The sequence below is a fragment of the Anomaloglossus baeobatrachus genome, chromosome 7 (assembly GCF_048569485.1).
Source record: "Anomaloglossus baeobatrachus isolate aAnoBae1 chromosome 7, aAnoBae1.hap1, whole genome shotgun sequence".
Taxonomy (NCBI): domain Eukaryota; kingdom Metazoa; phylum Chordata; class Amphibia; order Anura; family Aromobatidae; genus Anomaloglossus; species Anomaloglossus baeobatrachus.
In genome coordinates, this window is record NC_134359.1 from 225,280,552 (window position 1) to 225,297,851 (window position 17,300).

The 17,300-nt window shown below is 45.5% G+C and overlaps 1 protein-coding gene across 4 annotated transcripts in view; it reads left to right on the forward strand.

Annotated features, from left to right (window-relative positions):
- CLEC16A (C-type lectin domain containing 16A) overlaps positions 1-17,300 on the forward strand; it is a 429,136-nt gene that overhangs the window by 402,202 nt on the left and 9,634 nt on the right. Inside the window, exon 23 of one of the 4 annotated variants that reach the window (XM_075317924.1) lies at positions 5,318-5,413. The exons of 2 other annotated variants lie outside the window; for them this stretch is intronic. In XM_075317924.1, coding sequence (XP_075174039.1) covers positions 5,318-5,413 — 96 coding nt within the window. Of the gene's footprint in view, positions 1-5,313; positions 5,414-17,300 lie in introns of all 4 variants that reach the window. One more of the 4 variants, XM_075317921.1, reaches the window with a different exon arrangement.

Here is a 17,300-nt window from a genome sequence, read left to right on the forward strand (position 1 = left end):
ATAAACGCAAGTGACCCAGTGCCATTGAAAGCCATGCATGCCCATGCCATCACGTTGCCTCCACCATGTTTTACAGAGGATGTGGTGTGCCTTGGATCATGTGCCGTTCCCTTTCTCCTCCAAACTTTTTTCTTCCCATCATTCTGGTACAGGTGGATCTTGGTCTCATCTGTCCATAGAATACTTTTCCAGAACTGAGCTGGCTTCATGAGGTGTTTTTCAGCAAATTTAACTCTGGCCTGTCTATTTTTGGAATTGATGAATGGTTTGCATCTAGATGTGAACCCTTTGTATTTACTTTCATGGAGTCTTCTCTTTACTGTTGACTTAGAGACAGATACACCTACTTCACTGAGAGTGTTCTGGACTTCAGTTGATGTTGTGAACGGGTTCTTCTTCACCAAAGAAAGTATGCGGCGCTCATCCACCACTGTTGTCATCCGTGGACGCCCAGGCCTTTTTGAGTTCCCAAGCTCACCAGTCAATTCCTTTTTTCTCAGAATGTACCAGACAGCAGATATGCTTGGAGTAGCAAAATCAACAATCTCTCTGATGGATTTTTTCTTTTTTTTCAGCCTCAGGATGTTCTGCTTCACCTCAATTGAGAGTTCCTTAGACCGCATGTTGTCTGGTCACAGCAACAGCTTCCAAATGCAAAACCACACACCTGTAATCAACCCCAGACCTTTTAACTACTTCATTGATTACACGTTAACGAGGGAGACGCCTTCAGAGTTAATTGCAGCCCTTAGAGTCCCTTGTCCAATTACTTTTGGTCCCTTGAAAAAGAGGAGGCTATGCATTACAGAGCTATGATTCCTAAACCCTTTCTCCGATTTGGATGTGAAAACTCTCATATTGCAGCTGGGAGTGTGCACTTTCAGCCCATATTATATATATAATTGTATTTCTGAACATGTTTTTGTAAACAGCTAAAATAACAAAACTTGTGTCACTGTCCAAATATTTCTGGACCTAACTGTAGAAAGGAAAAGTTCGGGATGATTGTGTTGCCATGTATTTATTCATATATATTCTACAATGGTAATTGCTATCTGTATCTCTTTACAACAGCTTCCTTTCCCAGCACTTAAACGGAATAGCCACCTTTTAATCATTATGCTGTTTTTAGCTTAAAAATGATGCGCTCATTACTCCTTTATTGTGGTTGGAAATTTGATTTCCTGATATAGCTCTCCATATCCCCAACGCAGACATAGCCCTAAAAGATTTCATGCTGTCTACCTGCAGCCACCACTAGAGGGAGCTTACTGTATACTGGTATTTGGTGAGCTCCCTCTAGTGGTGGCTGCAACAGTCAGTGTTTTCCATTTTTGGAAAAAATGGTAGTCTAGATTTTTATGGACTATTTTTCCTCCTCTATCATGCGTCATTTTTAACTATCTCTTCCTCCTTGACTTTTTTTTTTTTTCTTTTTTTTTTTTTTTTTTAATTGTGGAGTGAACTCCTCCTCCTATAAGGTTAGACAATAAGTTATTTTTTTTACGTATTGTGCTGCCAGTAATTTTCACGACACACATAACCCCGCTTTACATTCCCTTATACATGTTACTGAAGTCTAACTAAAACCTGAGACCTACAGTGCCTACAAGTAGTCTTCAACCCCCTGCAGATTTAGCTGGTTTGATAAGATGCAAATAAGTTAGAGCCTGCAAACTACAAACAAGAGCAGGATTTATTAACAGATGCATAAATCTTACAAACCAACAAGTTATGTTGCTCAGTTAAATTTTAATAAATTTTCAACATAAAAGTGTGGGTCAATTATTATTCAACCCCTAGGTTTAATATTTTGTGGAATAACCCTTGTTTGCAATTACAGCTAATAATCGTCTTTTATAAGACCTGATTAGGCCAGCACAGGTCTCTGGAGTTATCTTGGCCCACTCCTCCATGCAGATCTTCTCCAAGTTATCTAGGTTCTTTGGGTGTCTCATGTGGACTTTAATCTTGAGCTCCTTCCACAAGTTTTCAATTGGGTTAAGGTCAGGAGACTGACTAGGCCACTGCAACACCTTGATTTTTTCCCTCTTGAACCAGGCCTTGGTTTTCTTGGCTGTGTGCTTTGGGTCGTTGTCTTGTTGGAAGATGAAATGACGACCCATCTTAAGATCCTTGATGGAGGAGCGGAGGTTCTTGGCCAAAATCTCCAGGTAGGCCGTGCTATCCATCTTTCCATGGATGCGGACCAGATGGCCAGGCCCCTTGGCTGAGAACAGCCCCACAGCATGATGATGCCACCACCATGCTTGACTGTAGGGATGGTATTCTTGGGGTCGTATGCAGTGCCATCCAGTCTCCAAACGTCACGTGTGTGGTTGGCACCAAAGATCTCGATCTTGGTTTCATCAGACCAGAGAACCTTGAACCAGTCTGTCTCAGAGTCCTCCAAGTGATCATGAGCAAACTGTAGACGAGCCTTGACATGACACTTTGAAAGTAAAGGTACCTTACGGGCTCGTCTGGAATGGAGACCATTGCGGTGGAGTACGTTACTTATGGTATTGACTGAAACCAATGTCCCCACTGCCATGAGATCTTCCCGGAGCTCCTTCCTTGTTGTCCTTGGGTTAGCCTTGCCTCTTCGGACAAGCCTGGCCTCGACACGGGTGGAAACTTTCAAAGGCTGCCCAGGCCGTGGAAGGCTAACAGTAGTTCCATAAGCCTTCCACTTCCGGATGATGCTCCCAACAGTGGAGACAGGTAGGCCCAACTCCTTGGAAAGGGTTTTGTACCCCTTGCCAGCCTTGTGACCCTCCACGATCTTGTCTCTGATGGCCTTGGAATGCTCCTTTTGTCTTTCCCATGTTGACCAAGTATGAGTGCTGTTCACAAGTTTGGGGAGGGTCTTAATTAGTCAGAAAAGGCTGGAAAAAGAGATAATTAATCCAAACATGTGAAGCTCATTGTTCTTTGTGCCTGAAATACTTCTTAATACTTTAGGGCAGGGGTGGGGAACCTTTTTACTGCCGGGGGCCATTTGGAATTTTCTACCAACCTTCGGGGGCCGCACCAAATTATCAACTTGAAAACGACCAGGCTATATTTGGTCAAACAATTAATTAACTCACCCCTAATGTCGTGGCCGGAGCGGCTGTGATGTTCGGTGATATTGATCATTTTGTTTCTCATAACTGCTTTTCCAGGTTTGTCTTGGTCTGGAGAGGCTGGGGGCATACACATCCCAGGAGAAGCTGGGGCACTTACATCACAGAAGACACTGGGGCGCATATACATCACAGGAGACACTGAGGCATATACATCACAGGAAACATTGAGGCATATACATCCCAGGACAGGCTGGGGCGTATACATCACAGGAGGAGCGTATACATCACAGGAGATGCTAAGCATGGACAGCACTAGTGGCGGGCACAACGGACAGCGCTAGGCGGCACAACGGACAGCGCTAGGCGGCAGCACAGAGAGCGCTAGGCGGCAGCACAGAGAGCGCTAGGCGGCAGCACAGAGCACTAGGTGGCAGCACAGAGAGCACTAGGTGGCAGCACGGACAGAACTAGGTGGCAGCACGAACAGCACTAGGCGGCGGCACAACGGACAGCACTAGGCGGCACAACGGACAGTACTAGGCGGCACAACGGACAGCACTAGGCGGCAGCACAGGGAGCGCTAGGCGGCAGCACAGGGAGCGCTAGGCGGCAGCACAGGGAGCGCTAGGCGGCAGCACTGGGAGCGCTAGGTGGCAGCACAGGGAGCGCTAGGTGGCAGCACAAGGAGCGCTAGGTGGCAGCACAAAGAGCGCTAGGTGGCAGCACAAAGAGCACTAGGTGGCAGCACAAAGAGCACTGACAGTGACAGCACAGAGAGCACTAGGTGGCAGCACAGAGAGCACTAGGTGGCAGCACAGAGAGCACTAGGTGGCAGCACAAAGAACACTAGGTGGCAGCACAAAGAGCACTGACAGTGACAGCACTAAAAGGCAGCATGGAGAGCATTAGGTGACAGCACTAGGAGGCAGCAGGGAGAGCACGATGTGGCAGCACTGACAGCACTAGGAGGCTGCACAGATTACACAGCACTGAGGGGTTACACACATTACTGGGGGGTACACAGCACTTGGGGCAACACACAGTACTAGGGGGTACACAGCACTGGATGGGGGGGGCAGCGATGGGTTTCATACTCACAGTACAAGGGGAGGAGGAGGAGTCACATAGCACAGGTCCGGGAGGCATGTACAGCAGGAAGGCATCTGCTGCACCTCTTCTGCTGTGACTGGAGCACAGCGCACTGTTTACCCCGCCCTCAAGGTAAACCCTCAGCATGCGAGCACAGTCCCGGGTTCAGTCTAGAATGTATGGGCTGTAGTCAGGTCCCGAAAAGAGCCCGTACATTCTAATACGGGCTGCAATCAGGATCTGTAAATAGCTCGTACATTCTAGCATCTACCCATAACGCACTGGGATTTTAAAGGGCCGGCGGCTGGCAAAAGCGCAAGTGCTGCTCGAGCACTGGGGTAGCCTGGAATGTGCCCGGGGGCCGCATTAAATGTCATCCACCCCTGCTTTAGGGGAACCAAACAGAATTCTGGTGGTTTGAGGGGTTGAATAATAAATGACCCTCTGAATAAACTTTTCACAATTTAAAAAATAAAATAAAAAAAGAAATAACATTCTTTTTTGCTGCAGTGCATTTCACACTTCCAGGCTGATCTACAGTCCAAATGTCACAATGCCAAGTTAATTCCGAATGTGTAAACCTGCTAAATCTGCAGGGGGTTGAATACTACTTGTAGGCACTGTATCCTATGGGCACCATTTTACTCATTGATGAAGATCTTTGCTCCGTATGATAAAGTGAGCAAATTATCCTATTGCATCCATGATGACCATGCAGTGCGAGTCTTGTGTGAATTTGGGATTAATGGGGATTTTTTCAGAGTTCAATACTGATAGATCTTCTTTAGAAAAGGCCATCAATATCAGATCATTGGAGACCAGCTCCTAGTATCTCTACGGATCTGAAAGAGCCATAGCTATTCATGGAGCAATCGGCTAGAGAGGTTTTCTGTAGGTAGACATTATACAGCCAGATAGATGGTAAGGTGGGCATCATCCCCAGTGCTAAAAAGGTAAGGACTATAAATCACATTAACATAACTAACCGCAAAGTGTTTTCCTGTGTCTTGATATCTAGCATGCACTTGCTTCATTGTCTCTGTGAATGCTGCCGTTTCAATGTGTCTTCTAACCTCTGTGTTCACTCCTTTGTGTACTCTCCTATGTGCCACTGTTAAATCCTCTTCTGATCTGTCGCTGTGTTTCCCTCTAGTAAGATCTGGCAGGAAAGGAAGACGGCGAGTCTTTAGTCTATCGGAGGCAGACAGTCACGGAGGACACTGGGTATAGGCTCTCGAACGGCACCTGCCTCAGTGAGTCCCTTAACCTCTAGCGCATCTTTAGCCCATTCCATGAAGCATATCCATTGATAACGTAGAGAATTTCTAATGAAAATTGTGTGTGTTCTTAAAGCGGCTTGTCTCATCATCTTAAATGAGTAAAAATGCAAAGTGCATGTAAAATCAAGCAACTTTGCAATTTACTTTTTTTATTACTGATTTATTTTTTGATTACTTCTCGTCGCCCAAGTTATTGGCTACAGCTGCAGACTATCAGCAGTGGTTTGTCTCCTATTGCAGCGCTTACAGATATTTTCCAATACAGCTTGTAAGCACTGCTCTGCAGTAGGCTGAATGTTGCCAGCCTCTATGTCCTTGCGCTCCTTTAGTGCTGAAGAGGTAAACCTGCATCAGCTTGCAACGTCGGAGAGCGCACAGTTTGGGCCAGCGGCAGAGTCATACCACAGATCCCAACTGTCAATCCATCAGGAGCACACTGCCCCCCAGGAGCAGGAAGCCAAGAGGCAGGGGAGCACTGTGCTTGTGCTGCTGTTCATCAAGATGAGACAACCCCTTTAAGTCTTCTTTCAAAATTTCGTAGTTATCTGATGTTAAGATTTCTGTTTATACTCTTCTTAGTTATTAGTTTCTTCCTACATTTTTTTAAAAAAGGCCTGTGTCCTCTGTGAGCACGGGGTGCTATTACATATGCAAGAGCATCACTCCATTCACTCTTTGTGAGAGCAATGGTTACACTTGTGCATCATCACTCCCATAAAAGTTAATTGTCACACATATGTGCTACAGCTCCATTCAGAACGTGGACACAGAACCCCAGAGCTCCGGATCAATAATAGTCTTGATGCTTGTAATCTTACATTCATCACCCATCCTTTACACAGGTGATGAAAGTTTGTGGGATAAAATCTTTAAAAGGAATCTGTCACAACGTTTTTGAGACCCTGATTCCACCATTGTATCATTCATTTGGGCTGCTTTTCACTTCTTATGATCTATCAGTTCTCTGAATGGTGAGCCCTGTATAACCCTGCTCACACCATTGATTGGCAGCTTTCTGTATACACTTGGGCATAGGTAGAGTGGTGAGGGTGGTGTTATACAGAGTTTAGGAATATGGAGGATTATATAACAGCAGGTTTACTAGTCATCTGATGATAATCTCCTGGTGATAAAACATTGATTTTATCAAAATTGCAGAAAGCATCACACTAGGTGATACATTGCTTGAATCAGGTGGTTCTGTTTCTATAGTATGCTGCTCTCAGATTAGGTAGCAAAATTCCTTTTAAGTATTCACATTTAGTGACATCACTTTTAGATGTAAATCCTTTTACTAACATTTGTCACCTTACTTGAACAGTATGATATTAGTCTACCTAGATGGTGCTGTGAACATAGATTGATTTTAAAAGCTTAGGAATGTCATAATTATAATACACATTTATTTAATTTTAGTTCTGTCTCCTGTACTTTGTGGAGATACAATGGCATGAAATGATCTCTCAAAGGCATAAAGTTAAACATGACACATTTCCTTTGTATTTTAAAAAAAAAATAAAAATTTGTCCTTTACATTTTTTAAATGAACACAAAATGAAATGGGCTGATGCGAACGATGATGACGACCGGCAATGGATAGCCATTGAGAAATATCTGATTGGAGCCACCAGTGTCTCCGCCTTTTTCCATGCACACCACACTTTAATCCCTGGTAGGAATTTTAACATATCCCCAACCATAGACGCGATGCTGGAGCTATGGAAGATGTTAACTAATAAATTAGGCCTTATACAAATCGCACTCCTTAAGGCCCCCATAGAGACACTGGAGCATTGTATCCCTGACCTAAAGCTTAAAAACTGGAAACTATGCCAAATCACATGTATTGGGAATCTGTATGATGGGGAGGAACTAATCCCCTTCTCATCATTGCGAGAGAGATACAATATACCACAAAGGGACTTCTACAAATATCTGCAGATCCGACACTTCCTCTATGGAAGGAAGGAGTAGATGACTGCACCGCCATCTAAGCTGTATTCTGTTACTGAACCCCACCGCACAGATGAAAGCATTGTCTATAAGCTATGATTGTATGCTAGAGAACACCCTGCCCTCGCTAACCACATACCTACAAAAATGGGAAAGAGACTTACACTGCACCTTCACACTGGATCAATGGCGAGCATCCTTCCTAATTATTGGAAGCCAATCTAAATGCACTAACCACATAGAAAACGGAAGAAAACTATTATATAGGTGGTATCTCACCCCCTATAGACTATCTAAGATGTCCTGCAATTCCCCGGACACGTGCTGGAGATGTGGAGACCCCGGCGCAGACATGTTACACATATGGTGGAAATGTAGTAATGTCGGACATCTGTGGGAAGCAATAAATCATTTAATATTTCAGATTTATGGTGTAGGAATAACGCTGTCCGCACAGCAAGCGCTGCTCGCCATTGATCTGGACTCACTCCCCTACGAGATCCGCACAGTGATTGTACATATCATTGTGGCCACAAGACTCAAAATCGCAAGTTAGTGGAAAACACCCCAATGCCCCGCACTAACCAAAGTCATCTCACTGATCAATGAGAACTGCCTATCCGAGAAGATACTCGCTTCATCTAACAATAACACAGCGCTATTCTATAAGAAATGGAACTACTGGTTATCCTTCCGATTTAAATACTGTTATCAAATGAATCTACAGATGTATATATGGAGAATGTGATCCGGAAATTGATGTGATATCACCATTCCCCCTTCCCAATCTCCCCCTCCCCTCTCCCCCCTCTCCCTTGTTTAATACCCATATTATTGTGATTTTTGTTGATAATGTGATGACAATATGATGTATGATGTAACATAATTGACATTAATTACTAATAAAAAGTTATGGTTTAAAAAAAAAAAAAAGAAAATGGGCTGATGCAAAGTTTTGGCACCCTGCATGGTTAGTACCTAGTAGCGCCCCGTTTGGCAAGTATCACAGCTTATATACGCTTTTTGTATCAGCCAAGAGTCTTTCAATTCTTGTTTGAGGGATTTTCATCCATTCTTCCTTTTGAAAAGTCTTCCAGTTCTGGGAGATCCTGGCTCATTTTCCAGTCCTGTAACATTCCTGGCTTGTCTTGCATGCACTGCTCTTTTGAGGTCTAGCCACAGATGATGTTCAATGATTTTCAGGTCAGGGGACTGTGAAGCGTCATTGTAAAAACCTTTAGCTTGCGCCCTTTGAGGTAGTCTCTTGTGGATTTTGACAAGTGTTTAGGGCCATTATCCATTTGTAGAAGCCATACTCTTTTCAACTCCATCCTTTTTTACAGATTGAGTTGCTTCAAGAATTTGTGATATTTCATTGAATCCATTCTTCCCTCTACCCATGAAATTTTCCTTGTGCCATTGGCTGAAACTCAGCCCCAAAATATGTTTGACCCACCCCCATGCTTAGTGGTTGGCAAGATATTTTTTTCCTGAAATTCTGTGCCCTTTTTTTCCTCAACATATACCTTTGATCATTGTGGCCAAAATGTTCTATTTTAACATCACTGGTCTGCTGGACTTGTTTCCAAAATGCATCAACTTTGTTTAGATGTACTTTTGCATATGTCTGACTTTAAATTATATAGTGAGGACGCAGGAGAGTTTTTCTTCTGATGACTCTTTAGCTGGGTTTACACGCTGCAACATCGCAAAGGACATCGCTGTAACGTCACCGGTTTGGTGACGCAATAGCGACCTCCCTAAGTCTCTGCTAAGTCTCTGGTGAGCGTTCAAACAGGCAAACCTGGCCAACAACTCAACAGCGATCCGGACCTGCAGAGCGACCTAGCTGGTTGTTGGGGACGTTGATAAGCAGCCTTTTGAAAGGGAAGTTGCTAACAAAGTCGCTGAAAAGGCTTCACACACTGAAACTTCATGCTGCACAGCGGGAAACAAAGGACTTAGGAATGGTCCTGAACGATTTGTAACGATTACAACTTCACAGCAGGGGCCGGGTCGCTGATAGGATTCACACACTGCAACATCGCAAACAACATCGCTATTGCGTCACAAAACCGGTGACGTTACAGCGATGTCGTTTGAGATGTTGCAGTGTGTAAACCCAGCTTTTCTTGAAGGCTATATTTGTGCAGCTGTCTCTGCTAATCTTCCTGAAGGTCTTTTGCAGTCACGTGTGGGTTCTGATTTTCCTCTCTAGCAATCATAGAAGCAACTCTCACAACAGAAATTTAGCTTGGTCTTCCAGACCTTCTCTTGCCCTCCACTGTTCCTGTTAACTGTTTGCTATCTTCTTATAGCCTTCTCCTGCTTTGTGGGCCTCCACCATTTTCACATTGACACATGTTTAGAGACCATTGACACATGGTTAGAGAAGGCTGTATTTTTATAAAGCTGTGAAATTTGCATTGTCTGGCCTTTCCTAATGATGATACAGTAGTGAACAAGCTATAATCCTAAAAGGCTAATTAAGGTCTGAAACCATGGTCAAAGTTTTCTGACCACACAAATCTCCAAGGGTGCCCAAACTTTTCCATCTAACAATTTTTTTTTTGTAAATTTTCAAATGTAAAAGATGAAACTTTATGCCTCTTAGAAATTATTTCTTCTACCTCTTGCTTAACTGTTCACACAGAGTAATTTTGACCAGGGGACCCCAAACTTTTCCATGCCACTGTATTTCAGTTAAATAAGGATACTGTTTAAAAGGAATTTTAACGATTGTTATTTTAGTTTTATTAATTGCATTAATCAATATTTCTATTTATTTTTTTAATTTAAGTCCATATTGGAGATACCCATTTCCTTTCTGCACTGTCTATATATTCAGTGCTATATATTCAGTGTAGCAGGGTGTGTGTGCTTTATGGCTGCTGAAATGAATGAGAGCTAAAGGGGTATTACCAACTCCAAGATCCTAGCCGAATAACAGTAGGTGTAATAATATTACCAAATACCTCCAATTAGAAATGTATTATAGTTCTCCTGATTAGCTATGTATCTTACCTCAGGTGCAGGGTGTTGCAGTAGCTTAGGTATTCAGGGTTACGACCACTTATACAGTGAAACCTTGGTTTACAACAACAATCCATTCTGGGAGTGTGCTTAACCAAGTTACTCGTTCAGCAAAGCAAGATTTCCCATGGGAAGTTATTGCAATGCAAACAATTCATTCCACAACTTGTTCAATGTCCCATCCTGGTCCCCTAGTGTGCCATTCCACGCACGCACAAACACACACACATTATGCTCACCTTTCCTTCCGTTCCATCGCCGGCCTCCTGGTTCTTGTAGTTCGCCGGTACAGGATGTGTATCGGGTAACCATCGCGATGATGGAGGAACTTTCGCTGCCAGAGCGCTGACGTCAAAGGCATGAGACACTTGCCTCTGATTGGTTAGCGCGCTGCCTTTGAGTAGCGGCTGACAGCGGAAGTTCCTCCCTCGTCGCGATGGTTACCCGATGCACATCCTGTACCGGCGAACTACAAGAACCGGGAGGCCGGTGATGGAACAGAAGGTATGGTGAGCATAATATGTTTGTGTGTGTTTGTGCGTGCTTGTGTGTGTTTGTGCGTATTTGTGCGGACTGCAAGAGCAGGTCAGAGCGCGGTTAAAGTACGGAACCGGAAGTGTGTGCGGTGAGTATTTGCTCGTACAGCAAAGCTTGCTCGTAAACTGAGTTACAAATTTACAGCAAGCTTTGCTCATATAGCAAAATACTCGCACACCGGGTTACTCGTTAACCGAGGTCCACTGTATAGTGACAGCTGCTTGTGGTCGTAACCATGGATACCTAAGCTACTGTAATGCCCTGCACGAGAGGTAAGAGACATGGCTAATCAGGAGCAATATGCTACAATTCTAATTGGAGGTATGTGGTATTAATATTATTGCACCTACGGTACTACATATTGGGATAGAGAATTTGTAGGTTAAGATTTTACAGAATTTGCAATTTTGTTCATCCTGCAGCTCCTTCAGGGTTACTTAGGTCTCTGTGCTGCCTCTCTGATTAATGCCCTCGTTGCCCGGGCTGAGAGTTTTGGTGGGCGGCCCTCTCTTGGCAGGTTTGTTGTGACATCATGTTCTTTCCATTTGATGATGATGGATTTGATGGTGCGTCGGGGGATAATCAGAGCTTGGGATCTTTTTTTTTAGAACCGAACCTTGACTTGTACTTCTCAACAACTTTGTCTCTGACTTGTTTGGAGATCTACTTGGTCTTCATGGTATTGTTTGGTAAAGGGAACCTGTCAGCTGATGTATGCTCTCCAAACTGTAGGCAGCCTGTATCAGCCACTGGCCTGTACGATCACAGCTATGTATGTTTAACTCTGAAACGCTGCGGCATTTCAGAGAAAAACATACTTTTACTAGCTGCCAAAGACCGAGCCATGCTATTAACTAGTCATACAGGCATGTCCCAGTCTGCTTTACCTGCTCGCTGACAGTGATTGACAAGAACCTGCCTGTGTGCTATTGTAACGAAATAGGTACACCACCAAAGGAGTGTGTGGTGGGGGAAATTGGGGGGGATAGGGGGATGAATACTTTTGCAATGCAATGTATGCATGGTTCTTCACATTCTTTTTATGGGTACAACAAAAAATGCCATAATGGGAAGCATGCTAACAAAAGATTACAACTGAGATTTCAACTCTCCTTCAATATGGGAATGCTCACACTGGTAAAGTGATCAAGTTCAATAGTAAGTCTATGGAAGGAAATTGCTACTTCTCTATTTCATCCTCATTGATTAACCACAGGCAGACCTACAATTCTACTTAAAATGCTTGTGGTTATAGACTATTTTGATATGGCCAGGGTGTGATGCTGTGGTTTACTTTCCGAGAAAATCTGTATGTTTTGACCAAGTATAAAAATAATCATCATCACTCAGGAAAATGGTTTATCTCATGATAGGTCCTTATTTTACTTTAATTCCATATGTCATGTGCAACTAAACTAATTCTATGTGTGTTTTGCTTTTTTGGGAGGGAGAGGGAAAGGTATGACTTATGCCAAGTTAGATACTGATGTACAGTATTGGTCAAAAGTTTGATTACACCTGTTCTTGCAATGGTTTTCATTGTAAATTAGAATGTGCACACTGTAGATTCAGCCTGAAGGCAGCAAAACCATGATTGTGTGACGCCTTGGACTATTCGGGTCGTCACAGGGATCTGCACAATCTGCCCTTCCTGTGCAGGGCTCAAACCCCCATGGTTCTGGGTCTCCATCCTACAGTACTGCCTCCACCAGCATTCACAAATCCTAGATACACTTTGCACCACACCTGTCAGGCACACCAGTGGGCTGCTTAAGCAGGAATCGGGCCGCCCACCTAGGGGTCAGACAGGGATGTGGGAGGTGTCAAGTTCAGTTCAGTGGTAGCCCTCGAGCTGTGAGGAGCTCTGAGAAAGATGGGAGTTAGAGTTCCCAGGGGAGAAGTAAACTACGTCGCTGACGGTGGTCTGGACCTAGAGGAGTCGGAGGTTAGGTTCCTGGAACCCGTCAAGGCGGACGGTCAGCAGCCTGGTCCTATCAAAGGTCCAGGACCGAATGCACGTCTGGGTACACGGACCCTAGGTCGGGGAGAAGCTTCAGGCGACCCGACAACCTGTGGAGGACAGGGCCTTTATGGACTGTTCCCATCCAGCTCAGAGATCGGTGGCACTAGCGCAACGACGGCGATAGGGCTTTCCTAGCAAGCGGCCCACTGAAATCCCAGGAGTGAGCTCCTGAGAGCAGGCTCCTTCACTTAGCCATTGTGGGGAGCGGGACCCGGAAAGCTTCCAGCTACCGGGCCACAACGGACAATCTAAACTTTTTTGCCAGGAGGCAGGTTACGGACCACCAGGCAGTGCTGCAGGGGACGGGACCCAGAGAAGCTCCCCTCGAGAGGTAACGGCAGTCAGGGACTTTGTTTACCCTGTTGTCAGCGTCTGCTTCATTGCTGAGTGAGTACCTGACTGACCCCTACACTGCGTCCCCGCATCACCATCCAGAGTCCCGGGGCCTACCGCTACCCATGGAGGGTAACGTCATCTTGCTGCCCCACTCCATCGCCCCGGGTACTCCCAATGACAGCGGCGGTACTCCCAATTACCGTACACCACGGGTGGCATCACAAACTATACCAAATCCCCTGTAAATACCCCCTTTTCCATTTGAGTGTGTCCCCTAGCCCCCGGGTCCAGAGACCCTCAAGCCACGAGTAATCACCACCCCCAGATCCTAGCGGTTCGATCCGCTGCAGGGGCGGCACAATTGGGCACACAAGGAAGCAAGAAGTAAAGAAATACATTAGAAACAAACCAGAATGTGTTAAATGTTAAACCTTCGATTCCTCAAAGTATTCCTCTTTTACTTTGATGACCGCTTTACATATCATTGGCTTTTTTTTAAACAACTTCATCTGATCGTCACCTGGAATGGCTATGAATAAACAAATATGCATCATCAAGAGTTTTGTGGGCTCGCCGGCCTTTTGAAAGTGTTTGAGACCATTAGGTATGTTTTGCAGAGGCAGTGCTGGAAAGCAGATGCATACAGTGCTGAGTTCTATTCCACAATTGTTCTGATCAGAATATGGCAAGAATCACTCAACTAAGTAAAGCAAAACAGTCCATCATTACTTTAACACACTAAGGTAATTCAGTCAGAAAAGTTGCTAGAACCTTGCATTTATCCTCAGGTGCAATCATGAAAACCACTAATCGCTCTGATGAAACGGTCTATCATGAGGACCGTACCACAAAAGAAAGACCAAGAATTACCTCAGCTGCAGAGGATAAGTTCATTAGAGTTTACAGTGAGAAGTAGAAAATGTGAGTGGAGCATTTTTACATGTGTGGTGTCCACCGTGAACCATATAGGGGGAGATATGATGGTGAGGGTGCATTGCTGGTGACAGTGTTAGTGATTTATTCCAAATTCCATACACACTTACCCAGCATTGCTACTTCCAAATTCTGCAATGACATAACATCTCATTTGGTTTTTACTTAGTGGGACCATCATTTGTTTTTCAACCAGACGATCAGGCAAAACACCTTTCCAGTCTGTATAGGGGGCTATGTGATGAAGAAGAGCCATGGAGTGCTGTGTCACATGACATGGCCTCCACAATCACCCGAGTTTAAAGGGAACCTGTCAGGTCCAATATGCACCCAGAACCACGAACAGTTCTGGGGGCATATTGCTAATCCCTGCCTAACTGTCCCTGTATACACTAGCATAGATAAAGAGATCTTTAGAAAAATGAGCGAGGGGACTAGTCTTCTGGACGTTAGTTCCCCTTGCCAGTCGTCCCGGAGTTTGGGTCATGTGCACTACTTCAGTGTGAAGCCAGGGCGTGTACACGCGGCTTCATAGTGCGCATGACCAAAACTCCGGGGTCATGCGCACTGAGCCGAAATTCCCCTTCAGACATGATGGCGGCAGAGAAGTGAGTGAGATCATCCTGTGACGCTACCATTCATTAGCATGATAGCATGCCCACAGGGGCGTACTAACATGCTAATGGGGGAGACTGGTCTTGGAACTAACGCCCAGGGGGTTAGTGCCCTCGCTCATTAGCATACGGTAAAAGATCTTTAGAAATACTTTTTCTAAAGATCTCTTTATGCTAGTGTATACAGGGACGGTTATACAGGGATTAGCCTTATGCACCCAGAACTGCACGTGATTCTGGGTGCATATTGCACCTGACAGGTTCACTTAACCATATTGACATGGTATGGGATATGTTTTACTAAATGCTGAAGGCTAACCAGCCAAAAACTGCTCACCTCCACAGGGAAGACTTTTGGAAAACTTATTCCAAGTGATGAAATTGCTTCAGAGGATCACAAGGAGGTGTAAACATTTTAGAGTAAAAGGGTGAACTTTGTAAGTTTTAACACATTTTGGTTTGTTTAACATGTGCTTCTTTACTTCTTGTTTCCATGCGTTTTATTTTGTGGTTTTGTTGCCTTCAGTCTGAATCTATAGTTTTCATATACTAATAACAATGAGGAACTTCATTGCATGAACATGTGTGTGCAAGCTCAGAAATAGTTTTCTGATGACGGTGGTCCAAGCAAAGAGGTACTGATTCTGATCGAAGAGAACCCGCTGATGTATGGACACTTACAAGCAATACTACATGGGAAAACAGTGTGCAGATTAGCTGTTGTCCAGAAGAAGAAACATATCCCATATTAGCCAAGCCGGGAATCTATCTGTACACAGCCTAATATGACATTTTTCTTGTTCTCTGGAGGAAAGCTAATTTGCATACTGACGTGATTTTATAGATAAGTACAGGTTTGCAGTAACAGGAGGGATCTCGTTGTACAGTAGCTGTAGTCTAGCCTAGGTCTTCTATTACATTGCTTTATTAACAGCATGCATACGCACTGCTTCCCCAGCCCACCGACAGTCCCGGCATATGTGATTGGTTGCAGTCAGATGCGCCCCCATCCTGTCTGTGACAGCGTATCTGACCTCTTGTAATCACACATGCTGTCTGTGTATGTATAGTGGTGTAAAAATAAATAAAATATTTGGCATAGGTTCCACCCATATTATGATACCCAGCACAGATAAAGCATACGGCTGTAGGCTGCAGCCCTCAGCCATGCGTTTATCTTGGATGTGTATGAAAATAAGAGGGACCTCATGAGTTTGTTTTTTTTTAAATTATTTAAATACATCAGTTAAAAAAACAGCGTGCAGTTGTGTCGCCCTGGGCAAGCCAGGGGACACAGGTCACACACCACCACACCCCAAATCCCAGGTAGTCACACCTAAGCTGAACCAAAAATCCTTGTTGCCTTCCTCCAGGAGTCTGATGATGCACACCAGGGGGTGGGCCAGGCGGTTGGCTCCGCCCACCGAGGAGCTCACAACTCTGGAGGCGGGAAAACCAGGCAGATAGCCCCGGCCAGGGGAAGAGTGAAGTCCAGTGTAGGGCTAGAGTAAACAACAGAGAAGTGAAAGTGAAGGAAAGAAAAGTGGAAAAGGAGGAAAGCAAGAAGTGGTGACAGAGCAGAGAGTGTGCAAGCCTGAGAGCCCAGCTTTGTGTAGGGCCAGAACAGCAAGGTCAGCGACGGCGGTGACTGTCCGGAGGGGGACCGTTTGGAAGTTCCTGGAAGGACCCCGTTGGCTGTGTGCCCGGTGGTCTGGAGCAGTGTTCCGAAAGACAGTCAGCACCAGGGCAGGGGCCTCTCGGACCCCGGCAAGGCTAGGAGTCGCCAAATTTGCCGAATCCGTCAGTGAAGGGGACGTAGATTCCCCCAACAACCAAGTCCCGATTGAAGGCAACAGCCCAACCCGTACAACAGAGGCACCGCCACCGCCAGGGCACCAGTCTCTGAGGGCCAGCGCCTGCGGGCAAAGTGTAGTGCTCCTCCGGCCCAGCTTGAAGCCGGGGAGCGGGTTACCGGTGGGGACCCATCGCAACCATCCGTACATACAGGTGCAAGGAAGAGGGACATCACCGTCACCTACCGGGAAAGCAAAGCAGCCGTCTGTGGGACCGTCCTACCAGCCGTTTGGTTTACCGTACAAACTGTGTCCAAGTCTCAGGCTGAGTGAGTACCACAGTGCCGCAAGGCACAGCGCTGCCCCCGCGTCCCTGCGCCCACCAAGCCCTGCACCTCACAAACCAGCACCGGGCCCCGGGATCACCAACCCCTACCCACGGAGGGGCAACACAACACCTGGCTGCTCCCCATCACCATCCCCGGGATCCCCACTCAGAGCAGCGGTGGTGCAATCACCACAACCGTGGGTGGCGTCACGAACTATAACAATCCCCCACACCCAACAACAAACCCCCTTTCACTCACGGGCGATGAGTGTCGCTCGAGGAACCCCGGGATCCGGCCCACAGCTCGAGC